The 12,607-nt window shown below is 41.0% G+C and overlaps 1 protein-coding gene across 3 annotated transcripts; it reads right to left on the bottom strand.

Moving 5' to 3' along the window:
- Nucleotides 1–5,348: 5,348 nt before the first annotated feature.
- On the bottom strand, nucleotides 5,349–12,289 carry LOC116801668 (protein BIM1). Of its 3 annotated transcripts, none has more exons than XR_004362158.1 (3): nucleotides 11,997–12,289; nucleotides 11,467–11,943; nucleotides 5,349–5,523 (listed from the first exon to the last, which is right to left on the bottom strand). XR_004362158.1 is itself a non-coding variant. In XM_032722615.1 (2 exons), exon 2 carries the CDS (start codon nucleotides 11,237–11,239, stop codon nucleotides 10,160–10,162), a length of 1,080 nt encoding a protein of 359 aa, XP_032578506.1. In that variant the 5' UTR covers nucleotides 11,240–11,943; nucleotides 11,997–12,198; the 3' UTR covers nucleotides 9,984–10,159. The 3 variants fall into 3 exon arrangements, 1 of the variants encoding a protein (XP_032578506.1); XR_004362157.1 differs by lacking the exon at nucleotides 5,349–5,523 and adding an exon at nucleotides 5,975–6,427; XM_032722615.1 differs by lacking the exon at nucleotides 5,349–5,523 and having other exon boundaries at nucleotides 9,984–11,943; nucleotides 11,997–12,198.
- Between the last annotated feature and the right edge of the window lie 318 nt (nucleotides 12,290–12,607).

The raw sequence follows: 12,607 nt of genomic DNA, 5'->3' as shown, positions 1-12,607 counted from the left end.
GCGGCCACAAAATTATGACTGCGACTCGAGGCGGTAATTACTGTATTATAAATGAGGGCGTGAATGATAAATTTGCGGATGGAGCGCCGATTGAGGCGCTGATTGAAGAGGCGTAAGTCGAAGGCAATACTTCGACACCTAAGTAGAACTTGATTAAAGAGAAATACTTTAGAATTGGGCGTGATAATTGCTGTTATATTTTACTTATCATATGCACATATTTTTTTTTAATTTTATTTTATTGATAGGACAACTGTAGTCTATATTTAAGCATACAAAGCGTTCTAAATTGAACCTATTGCCACATCATAAATTGAAGGTCCTTCCCCTCGGCACTCGCCAACAAACTTCGCCATATCCTGTCATATACACGGCCGATAATCGAATCCGACTTTTCAACACCCAAGCGAATTATGGAGCTCACGAGGGAGGGCGTCCAAAGGATGGGAAAATGAAAGCGGGCAATTTATTGGCACCGAAATGGCGGGAAAACACAGGGGGCCGGGGCTGAAATCAGCTCAGCAATTGCAATTAAAACATGCACATGGCATTAATTTAGAGGATGCGACACCTGAGGGCAGCTCACTCGAACATAAATCCTCCGAGAGAATCCGGTGCGGGGCCAAACGGACGAATGGTCAGCTAACCAAAAATGGCCACGACACGATGGCTGAAGCGATAATTTGCAATTATGTGGGGAGGTTACCCGAAAAAAAAATTGTGCAGGGGGAGAGGAAAAACAACAAGTGGAAAAGTGGTTTAAATAAATTGCAGCAGAGCAGAGATCACAGTGGTAAAATGTGGGAGAGTGAAAATACACTGAGGAAAATGTATAGGAGACTTAAATCTTTTGGATCATTAGCCTATGCCGTATTAAATTATTACAGTTTATAATATATCATTGAATATTATTTCCAATAAATTTCTTTAAAATCATGCTGGGCAGTTGCTAAGGGTGATAAATCCCGGCAAGTTATCCACATAATTTCAGTGTATTTGTGGCAGGCATGTGCAGTGTTTTGTTGCTGTTGTTGCATCGTTTGCGGCCTGTTGGCAGCCAACAAATCTCTTTTGGCCTGGTCCTTGGTCCTGCTGCTGCTGCTCGTGGACCTGCTCCTGATCCTGCCCTTTAGGGCCTTTGTCCTGTGGCTCCTCCTTCACTTGCCGAGCTCGGGTTCTTCATCGCTTACCGGCTGGGTGACCTCTTGGTCTTTCTCCTCTTTAACCGGTTTGGCCGTTGCCGCCGCCATTACGTTAAATATTTTATGAACCATTAAAAGTTTTTGCAAATTTTATGGCCGCTTTGCATATACACATATAAAAATAAAAACGCAAACAAAATGAAAAAAGGCACAAGAACAGCGGAGCAAGTGCTGTTTCTGTTGTAGCGTGAAGCGGCAAGCTGGCGGCTGCCACGCCCCCCCGGACCATTTGGGTCCCCCTTTTCAAAGCGTGTTAGTATGTCACGACTTGTGCAAATGACTGGGCCATCAGAGAGTGCCAACGGAGCCCATAAAATATCCCCGTCATGCTACTCCAGCACTTTCAATTTGACAACAAAGCGCCGCCAAAGCGCAAAAAAAGAAAATATTTCAGTCTGCTGCCAAAAGCGAGAAAAAAGCGAGCAAAAAAATTATTCCGGAAGCTGTCGATGCCATTGTGACATTGTCAAAGGCAATAACGCATCCAGAAACAGTCATCACAATTGCTCAGTTGGCTGGCAACACAGCAAAGATTCGCTTTAAAGTCAGCCATTTCTGAAGAAAATAATTCCGATAATGGGAAAGAAACCAAAGTCCAATTCACTCAATTATTATGTTTGTGGAAATGGTTTCAATTCGAAAGAACAAGGATTATGACGTTATGTAGGAGGATACCTTATTAATAGAAAAGGGATTAAATTAAATGACATATCGTATCCAATTAGACAGTGGACGTATCAAATTGGATACGAGTTTTTCACTTAAACTGAAAAAAGTTAAGTCACATTATCATATTAAACTTTAATGTGTTAGATTTTATTTTCGTATTTGATTTTAATGACTATGAAATTTAATCCATTTGTGCGTTACATTTCTTATTTGGCAGCTTTTTGCTGAACTATATTATAAGTACTATTTTGGGGCATTTAAACCATTTTATTTTGACCTTTTGGTTTTCAAAAATATCAAATTTAATGACTGCGAAGTGATGCCAATTAGCGCACAAGTAAAATTTTACCCTAACGTGACATTGAACAATTTGTTTGATATTTAGTTACAGGTTAAATACAGTGTAAATTCCTATTTCAAATGTTTGATTTGCTGTAGTAGTAAATATATCTTTTTGTGGACCGATTTAAATGCAACATTGAGCACAGCCTTTAAGTATCCAGGAGGCCATGAATACTTTATTTATCTGTGCAGCTAATTTTAAGGGCAAACTTCCTGGAAACCTATTTCTTTTTTTTTTTTTTTGGAGTAACTAATTCTATTTATTAAGATTTCAAAAGGAATCGTTCAGTAATTCCTCTGAACTTAACCTAATGTGTGATAAAGATAGATGAGACCAAGTGGTATCTTAATTATAAAGTACAAAAGAAAATGTAATATGTTATGTTATCCTCCGTGTAAGGAGATCGCTGGGGTGTACCCTCTTCAGTCTTCGGAGAGAGATGGGATCAGCTAGGATAGTTGCTAGTCGGTTCGGGTGGGCCATAAGCCTGTCGGCATAACGGCTGCTGTGGAAATTAATCTGATCCCCAAGAAGGGTAACTTTCAGATCTCTTTCGATGACTATGTTCGTCACGTACCAGGGGAGCCCAGATGCGTGACGTGCAGCTCTTGACTGGACCACACGGAGCCTATTAAGCTGGGATTTGGCGGCAGTTCCCCACACCTGGATGGCATAACTCCACGTTGGAGCGAGAATGGCTTTGATTAAAAGAGCCTTAGAGCTCATTTGAAGTTTGCTTGAGTGGAAGAGCCAGTCGAGCTTTTTTAGCTTCGCCAGTGACTTTGATTTGACCGACGTGATGTGGGCCCCCCAGGTCAGTCTCCGATCTAGATGAACTCCTAGGTAGCAGTGCGATCTAGCATTGGTGATAGGGCTTCCATTGAAGGTCAGATCTGTGCAGGTTCCTGGTCGCAGGGAAAAAGTTACACAGGCTGACTTTGAGGAGTTAACGGCCACATTCCATTTGGCAGTCCATTTTTCGATTGCGTGCAGCCAATCCTGGACCGCGTTGGAGGCAGTTTGCAGTGAAGGATGAGACGCCAGCATGGCAGTGTCATCGGCGTAAGTGGCCAGGAGCAGCTGAGCCGGGGGGACTTCGGCGTTGTTTGCGGGAGATGGCATGTCAGCAGTGTACAGGGTGTATAGGAATGGCCCAAGAACACTTCCCTGTGGAACTCCTGCATGAATCTCCTCCAGGCTGGATCGAGCATCACGCACTGCAACGTCGAACGTCCGATTAGAGATGAACGATCTCAGGATGGCATAGTAGGGAGCAGGAAGGAGAGTTTTCATCTTGTATAGAAGGCCCTCATGCCACACCTTGTCAAACGCTTGCTTCACGTCTAGAAAGACGCCGACCGTGTAGAGTTTGTGCTCGAAGCCATGCGTCACCTGGTTTACCAGTCGATGTATTTGTTCAGGGCAGCCGTGGGACTTCCTGAAACCAAATTGGTGTGGAGGTATATGGTTCACTACTTGCGGCAGTTCCATCAGGCGGGCTAAGAGTATTCTCTCAAAAATCTTAGAGAATGTTGATAGCAGGCTGATTGGGCGATATGCATCGATCTGCGTTGGCGGCTTTCCGGCTTTAGGTATCATAATGATACGTGCTCGCTTCCATTGCCTTGGAAAGTGCCCTAGCCTTAGCATGGCATTAAAAATTTTTACTAAGGCTAGGACTCCTTTGCGTGGCAGAGACTTCGCAGCACGGTTGTCGATGCTATCGTAACCAGGGGTTTTCTTGATGTGTAGCGCCTTCAGCTGCATCATGACTTCCTGCGGAGTGGTATGCCTAATGGGGCGAGCCGGTACAGTCGGAGCGTCCAGAAAATTATTGATTTCTACGCGGTTTGAGTCGTCTGTTAGGTTGAAGGGCAAGAAGGTGGAAAGTTCCCGAGGGCTATAAACCTTTTGTTGATTTTGGTGAATTTGGGATAATTAAATTTGGGCATTTTAAATGCAACGCATCTTTATTAGCCTCTCCGGCCTTCTTAGAAAACATACCTATTAAAATCACGAATATTTATACTATATATAATATACATATTTATTTTGAATTTGATAATCATAGTAATAGAAACAATAGAGATTGTGACAACGTTGACACGTTTTGCAAGTAAAAGTTGCCCCTGGCTGGGGCAAACAAATCAAAGTCTGGATTCTAGGACAGGTGTGTCTATGTGTGTGTCTGTCTGTTGATGTATGTGTTTGTGGCACACATGCATAGGAGAGTGTTACAAGGCCGCTGACTGACAGTAACATCGGCCACAACAACAACCAACAGCTGGCAGTAAATTTAAGGCTGTGCGAAACTTTTAATTAACAAAATTAATGTAATGGCAACGCCAGTAGAAGCACTGAAGAAATTGAACATTTTTGAATAAATTTATAAAGTATATCCTATTAGGCAATATGCACGATAATAATTACACCTTGATTTATACACAGTTCAGCTTGCAGCACATCTTTTTACAGATTTCTGTGGCATAGATTGAATTCTTTACGGTGTATCCCTTAAAAGCCCGCCGTCAGCTTCAATGGTAACCAAGATTCGCACTATAGTCCTTCATATACATGTGCACACACACACACAGCGATAGGCAGCCGTGAATGTTTATGCATGAATATCGACGATGGGGAATGAAATTTGCGAGCAGCTGCCGCTGTTGCCTATGCTCATTAAAAACGCCCAAAAGCAACAGCAATAGCAAAAACAACTTAATATACAACAACTACGATAATTTCAGTTACAGCGCTCGCAGCAATAACAAAAACAACGGCAAAAGCAACTGCAGCCAGCAACTTGAACGTCGTCACACGCTGCGTATGCGTAATTTCTATGCATTTTCCTCTTTTTTACGCTTTTGCAACTGCGGGATGTTAATGAGGGGGGCGGTGGGTCGCTTCTAGGGGGGCGTGGCACACAATAAGCAACTGAATATTGTGCGTATGCTGCTCATTTATTTCCCTCACCATCTGCTGACACGGAGATAGATGGAGAACAAGAAAAATGAACTGAGGGGAAGGGGAATGGAAAAATCGTTGCTTACACTGCGATGTCTTCCAGAATAAATATTATAGAAAATTCGTATATATTTAAAATATATAATTAATGAGATGCGTCCTATATAATCTAATGCTATTGAGGTATTATATTTACTATATGTATGTATATGTATCTTTATTTTTACCTGCAAGTTTTTGGCCTTTAAATCTGAGAATAATAGTTATACTTTCGAATATGTTCGAGTCCGGCTTCAAATTGTTGGCAATTTTCTGGCAATTTCACTTGGCCTCAAGACAACGAAGCTGCAATGAAATGAAAATGATAATTTCATTAAGCCGTTCAGCTTGAGTTCGTTGGGATGTGTGAGCAACTTTCAGAACTGCTGCTTGCCGTACTTATGTGGAAGCAAGTAGAAATATACATATGTGAATGGTATTTATGTGCGCCCGATGGTGGTTTCACCTGCCCTGCCACACACAGATACTCACGCACACTTAATGCGCATCAACATCAGTGAACAGCGTTGTAACGGCATTGTAAATGTAAATTTAAAGCACAGAGCATTAATTATGCAACGAACGAAACAACACGGAGGAAAAGTATCGAGTAGTTCACGGGAAAAGTATTAGTTGAGTATTAGTGAGTTCTATAACAAGCCAAACAAAATACTTATTTTAATTACAAGCAAATATTTTAATTACCTCATATCTTATGCAACAAATGGCTTTATTAGTATTATAGTAATCCCTTATTATATTAATTTGCAGAAATTCATTTATGCGATGAGTTCTTCAGTTTTCTTGCTGTGCACTTTTTAATAGGATATACAATTTATTACGTATATAAAATAACCATAGAATCTGTGGATAACATTTCAATTAAGATGCAACTTCGGTTTAAAGTTCAAGTCTCGCTTGTCATTAAGTATACGACAAGAGGGCTGCGGTACACATACATACATATATACTGTATATGTATATAGGAATGTTGTTTATATTTAACAGACAGCAGTAGCCACAATTTTTTCTCTCCGCTTTTTTCGCTGTGCTGGATTTTCCGATCTCCCCAACAGCTGTCGCATTAACCAATGTCCATTTTGTAGCCCGTCGGCCATTGTACTTCATTTTGCAACGAGCCAACATTGCCGTCTCTTTCGCCGCGGCTCTACCCATCTCTTTTTAGCTGCGTCGCGACGTCGTCGTCTGCCTGTTATTAAAATACATAAATAATAAGCGGAATGTCAGCGGCGGCTTTTGTTGCTATATAGTGTATTGTTATGACTCTGGCAGAGGCACTTAAGCGGTCGCATCCTGCAATCGAGAATCCAGCGCTTTTCACAGCGGGAGTTCCCTCTTCCCACTCTCCCCTCGATCCCACTTTACTTTCGGCCGCCTTTAAAAGGCACGCAAATTAGCCATAGATAGGGAGCCACATTATCTTGATGGCCGTCGTCTGTGGAAGTGAACAGTATTTTATTGGCACTTAAAAAATTAATTGAACTATAAAGGAACTGCTCTGCGAATTTCGAGAAAAATAAAGTGGTTATATACGAAAGAAGGCTTTGGTTTTGAAATATCTTCATTTGGACTGGTGACGGATCACAACTGTTGAAAGTTAATATTTGACAAATATTATATAAATATTTTTCCGTTTTCAATCCGTTTTCATTGATGAGAACTTGCCAATTAAACAACTGGATTGCTGGGCCACAGAAAAATGCTTTCCAATCGCGGTAAAAAAAAGGATGCTCGAAAATAATATTCAGCCCCTCTCAGCTCGAACATGTTTTTCAGTCATTTTCATTATATTGATTTACATTTTTGCCAAACCATTCGCGCACATCACACATTTTTTATTCATTCGATTTTTTTTTGCTTGGAAAATATTTTTATTTATCCATGTTTGAGTTTCAATTTTGGCCACATATCTATGGGATTTCACATTTTTTAAACCACTTGGTGACGCTATGAGCCTTTATAACTAGCATATTAAGCCAGCGATTGCAATATGTAAATCATATGGATACTGAAGTCGACCCGCAAAAAGAAGTAAATATTTTTTAATCGATTTTGTTTTTTTTTTGCTGTTTGGTGAAAACTTGACTGAATGATCAAGTTTAAAGCAGCAATCGCTTTTTAACAGATAATTCTTGTTTAATATTCAAAAAGTTCGCTTAAAAAGTTATACCTCAACTTTAGCTGACTCATTTTCCATTTCTTCTACTGACCTCTTTTGGCGAAGGTCAAGAAATTGACTTAGGAATTTTGCGCTCGTGAATTTGGTGGTTTTGGCTCGTTTTTGGCACATAATCGACATGTACATCAAATTTATGTTTTTCTTATTTTTTGCGGGCACCAGACACTGGCCATAAAGTGGAGCACACAGCTCGAGGTCCTTTGGCTGCCAAACTAACCGGGTGCTGGAGTAGGCGGCCGGGCGGAAGATGAGGGCGAATCAACTCTTGGCCATAACATTTAAAGTCAAATTACGGCAAATGGTCGCAAAGTGTGTGATTTAAATGCACTTGGGCGACACTTTAAGACGCTCAATTGCTCGCTTTATTGTGTGGCCATAAAAAAAGGCAGCCCCCTCACCCTCTCGCGTCGCACTGAATTTCCCCACAACCCCTCCCCCCCTAGCACGATTTCCCGGATTTCCCGGGGTGAAAGCCGAGCAATTGTCGCTTGAGTCACGTTTGTCACATAAACTCGCCGCTTGGCTGCTGGCGGTCAAACTGAACAAGTGAAAAACTATTATTATTTGGTGGCGTGGCATGCTTTTAGACAGCCACCAAGCCAGGGAGTTTTCCACTTACCCAGTTTTCCAACTCCCCACCAGCTTCGCCTGGAAAATGGTCTGTTCTGTTCGTAAATCCATCAGTTTTATGTTTTTCCTTTCAGTTGAAATTTTATGTGTTGAAAGTTTGCCGCTCGCTTCCTGGTTTTAATTTTTCTCTGCATTTTTGTCTTCCTTTGACAATGCTGCAGTTTTTCAATTCATTTTCCATACTTCTTTTCTGTGACTGCGGAAAACTGCATTTCACTTTCGGAGCTCCAGAAATCATTGCCTTGTTAAATGTGATAACGAAATAAACTATAAGTCATTATTATCTATTTATCCTATTGAGTCAGGACAATATTTAACATTGTAATTAAATTCAGAAATCTAATTTCCAGAAGTTAATAACTTTTATGCTATTCTGTCGGTTGGTAATTAATGCACAGGACTTAGAAAAAATGGCCAGCAGCTTAAGCCGTTTACATAATTTATTGACCGTGTACCTGGGAACCCCTCAAAGTAAATAATAATCCACCCAGAGGAGGGTTCCGAGAAACTCGGTGGCAAACGGCGGGGGGACTACTGGAAAATGTAGGTAAGCACGATACCTGGCGTTAATTGACAGTAATTTTATTAGGTAAATGAGGCCGCGGCGAAAGATGTAAAGCTGATCCAGCGGCCGGGACGCGCTTAACCAACTCGTAAATATTTTACAAATTATGCGATTTTAATGAGCTGGAAAAGTGCAAATCACTGACGGCTTTTCCCGCCAGCTGGGAAATGAATATGGTGGCCATATATACATACATATTACATTAATTGAAATGCGGCAGCGGTTGAAATCAATTCAATGTCGCAGAGTGTGGAGTGCATAATGGATGGAAACAATCAGAGTAGAAGTGGTAAACCCACTCGACACTTTCCACATCCAATTAAGATACCAACTGTGCCACAAAACAAAACACTACACCGAAAGTCAGTTTGTGGCTGCAAAAGCCTAACCCTTAACACATAGTTCCCTCTAAAGTAATTTATATTTCATTATTAATAATAGTTCGTTGAATAAATCTGTCAAGCTTTCTATATCCTCTGCACTTTAAGTGTAAATTGCAGTGACCTGAACGCAAGGGTGTCAAAAAAGGACTCCTGTTCGGAGGTGGGTTAATCCCGAAGCCTCTCAAAATGTTTGCCAACAAAGTTTGTGCCGCGGGGACAGCGATTGCCAATCCCAATTGTTGTCAGACATTTTCATGCGAGCTCATAACATTTTATGCAGAAAATAAATTTGCATGTTGCACTTTTGAATAATCGCACGCCGCTGACAAACAACTGGCTGCCAAAATCGTTCGTCTGGAAATGGGCTCCGCTCAATCTGCTGCCTTAACCCCTTGACCCCCCCGGGAAAATCCAGAGAAAGGAGTTTTCCTGGCCAGCCGCCAGTTGGCGAAAAGGAGCGATTTTCGGAAGAACGGAGCTGCCACACAGAGGAAATTCGGCTGAAAAGATTAAAAAATATTACTCAGAGAACTGAAGTAGTCTTAACACATCAACAATTTACAAGAGGTGCAGGCTGGATTCCACTTTAATTTTTTTTAGAATTTCATTTTAATTAATTTTTCGCAGTGTATAGGAGTTGGTTTAGAAGCAGTGTCTTTTCGCCAGAAGCGGCCAAACCAGACACGTAAATTCCGGACAGACAACTACAGCGACAGCAACAACGAAAAGGACAACGATGAGGACAACTTCCTGGCATGAATGATATTGAGCTGAGAGGCGGCAGCAGTCCCAAATGAAATGCCATTAATTTGGCAAATGAGTGCGGTTGCGTTGGTTGTTTGACTGACTGAATAACTGACTGACTGACGGGTGAGGACACCAAAACCAAAGCCAGACACTCCGATTCACAGCAATTACCAACAAGTGTAGGCAAATTTGAAGCCAAGTCGACTCAACTGCGGCTAAAACAACGACAGCTGGGGAAATCTTCAGTTGGTCATATTTTATTTTGGAAGGTAATACATTAAAATTTATTTTTAGTCGAGCTGAATTACGGAGTTTTGGTAAACAACTTGGCCGAAACATATCTGAAAACGTACATATATAAATATGTAAATCTAACTATATTTTATGCAAACTTCAAACTTTGCTATCTCCTTATAATCAATGCTTAGATGTCGTTCTTCTCTCATGATTCTTATTGCGGTACCAATTTTGCTCGATCCTTTGTAGGGCTTTAATAACTTTATGAATATCTTTCCATATCGAAACGATTTTTGCTTCCATATCCTTGTTGAAATCATCGGAAGAGCACTCTTCTTCCGACGAAATTGGGGCGGATCCATCTACCAACTTTTTGATTTTAACGCTTTTCACTTCATGAAAATCAAATGTCCGCCGAAGTTTAAATGGTCTACACCGGGGGAGGGGTCCATCCAAATATATTCCGAGAAGTGGCCCATTGGAGTCCTTACAGCGATTACCTTCTTCAGGGTCGATTTTCATTAAATCAATTTCTGTTGACCCCGAAGATTCGCCTGCCGTGGTAATATCTTCAGAATTACAATTATTTGATTGACTTCGTTGTGAATGTTGTTCCTGAAAATCAATAACGTCTATTGGCAGTGCATTTTCTGGAATAATTTCATAGGTGGACTGCGAATAGCCCTCAAGTGGGTGTAACGACAATTCATCCGGCGAAGAATCCAATCCTGGTATAAGAGAAACTTGTTCCTCATCTGATTTTATAGTTTTCTTCTCCTGGTTGATTTCTAAATTCTTTCCTGATTGACTGCTTGCAGTTGATTCTAATCTATCATAACTGTCAGGCTTTTCGTGGAATATTGCTAGTGTATTCGGTGAATCTTCGGTCTTTTCGGGACATAACAGCTGGTAGTTATGATCATAGAATGCCTTGAACCACTGAGCAAACTCCAAACTCTCAATATTACCACGAGAAACCAGCCGCTGAATGGGTATTTGCTTCTGAACGCCCTGTTTGCAGAGGCTCTTTTGCAGCAATTTCATATTTTGCACACATTCGTATTGGCTCTTCGGATCCTTGATGACCTTTTTCAACTTAATCGCCGAAGGTTGCAGCTTATGAAGCATTTGACAATATTCCACGCCGGATCGCAGTTCCTCTAAACGAACGTGAGTGGTGCCAAGATTGGTGTTTATCCAATCAAGGATTCTGCGACGGGACGCAGAATTCCCATGTTTGTGTTGATTTACGTTTTGCATTACATAAAATTACGAAAGTGAAAATGCTGTTAGTAAACTAGACGTGTTCGTGTCACTCACTTGGTTAAACTGAATGTATTACCATACAAAGTTTGACTTTTGCCCTTTAAGCCTACTCGGATCGAAAACAAAGCCGTATTCTTTCTTGATAAGTTAAGGTTTAAATGGTGTTACCAACAACATACTTCTGGTATGGATTCTTACTAGGAACAAATTACTTAACTTACCCTCGACCTGACTTCCCTCTGGATGCCCTTCTAGCAACGCTTTTGATCTGATTAGTGCCGGCACCAAATTGGTTGTTCCTGTGTCATCTGGCCATATTTCAAGCAACTCCACATCATGTGGGGTCATCTATCAAGCAAGTGCTGCAAGTGCTATATAATATTTCTGTCATTATGCTTAATTATCTGGTTCCTGTGCAATGCGTCAACGTTGACCTGACCGCTGACACGGCCCCGCCCACCAGCCATTGCCGCCCCTCGTCCTTGCGTGCTAGTTGTCCGGTCCGGTCCGCCATCCAATGTGAAATTAGTTGGGGCAGGTCCTTTCAGTCTTTTCACATAAGATTGAGGTTGAGCACCGAGGTTGAGGCGCATTACATCGCGTGTTGTGAGCAGGCGGGTCATAAATGAAATCTGCTGCCACTTTGTCGCCCATTGTTTAATAATGAAATTAAATCGTTTTGGCCGACAAACTGTACGCTTTAAAAAATTGTCTAGTATTTATAGTTAAATATTAAATCTAACTTGCTTACATGCGTTTTTTCTTGAACTATAAGAATATAGTTCTCATTCAAAAAATCGTAAACTTCGTATATAGTTGCTTAATTAAATCCGAAATGGCTTGAAGAAAGATTTTGGCTCTGTGTACTTGGTGTTCGGAGGGTTAGAAACTAAACCCCAATCCGAAGGGAAGCCAACTCCATCCGCTTCTCACTTGTCAGCGCTCTTGTTGACGCTTGACAAATGGCTTTGTGTGGGGATTTGGCCCCCTATTTCTTCTTTTGATTTACTGCCACATTTTGTATACACATACATATATATTTTTTTCCCTTTGTTTGCCCAGCAGCGAACTTAGACTAATTCACAGCGAAATGGATGTAAAAAGTGAAATGTGTTGAGGTTGGCTAAGTGAAATGTCAGGCAATTGTTCAACGTCCAAACGAAAACCTCAAACTGTTCCCAAATTGCATGCGATGGACGAGTTATTACCCCTGGTTATTTTCCGATACCTTTTACCTATGCGGCAATACTCGAATAGGTACCAATTGGATCAATCAACTCTCATTTTATATAAGGAATTACTTATTTTGGTTTCATGGTGCTACTTGTGCTTTTTACGTATATTAAATGAATTTAAAATAGG

This window comes from Drosophila sechellia, chromosome 2L (genome assembly GCF_004382195.2).
Source record: "Drosophila sechellia strain sech25 chromosome 2L, ASM438219v1, whole genome shotgun sequence".
In the NCBI taxonomy this organism is placed as follows: domain Eukaryota; kingdom Metazoa; phylum Arthropoda; class Insecta; order Diptera; family Drosophilidae; genus Drosophila; species Drosophila sechellia.
This window is presented reverse-complemented; position numbering and strand designations above follow the sequence as displayed.

Bases quoted from the DNA above. Each gene is read 5' to 3' on its own strand.
- LOC116801668 (XM_032722615.1), bottom strand. From the start codon at position 11,239: ATGCAAAACGTAAATCAACACAAACATGGGAATTCTGCGTCCCGTCGC.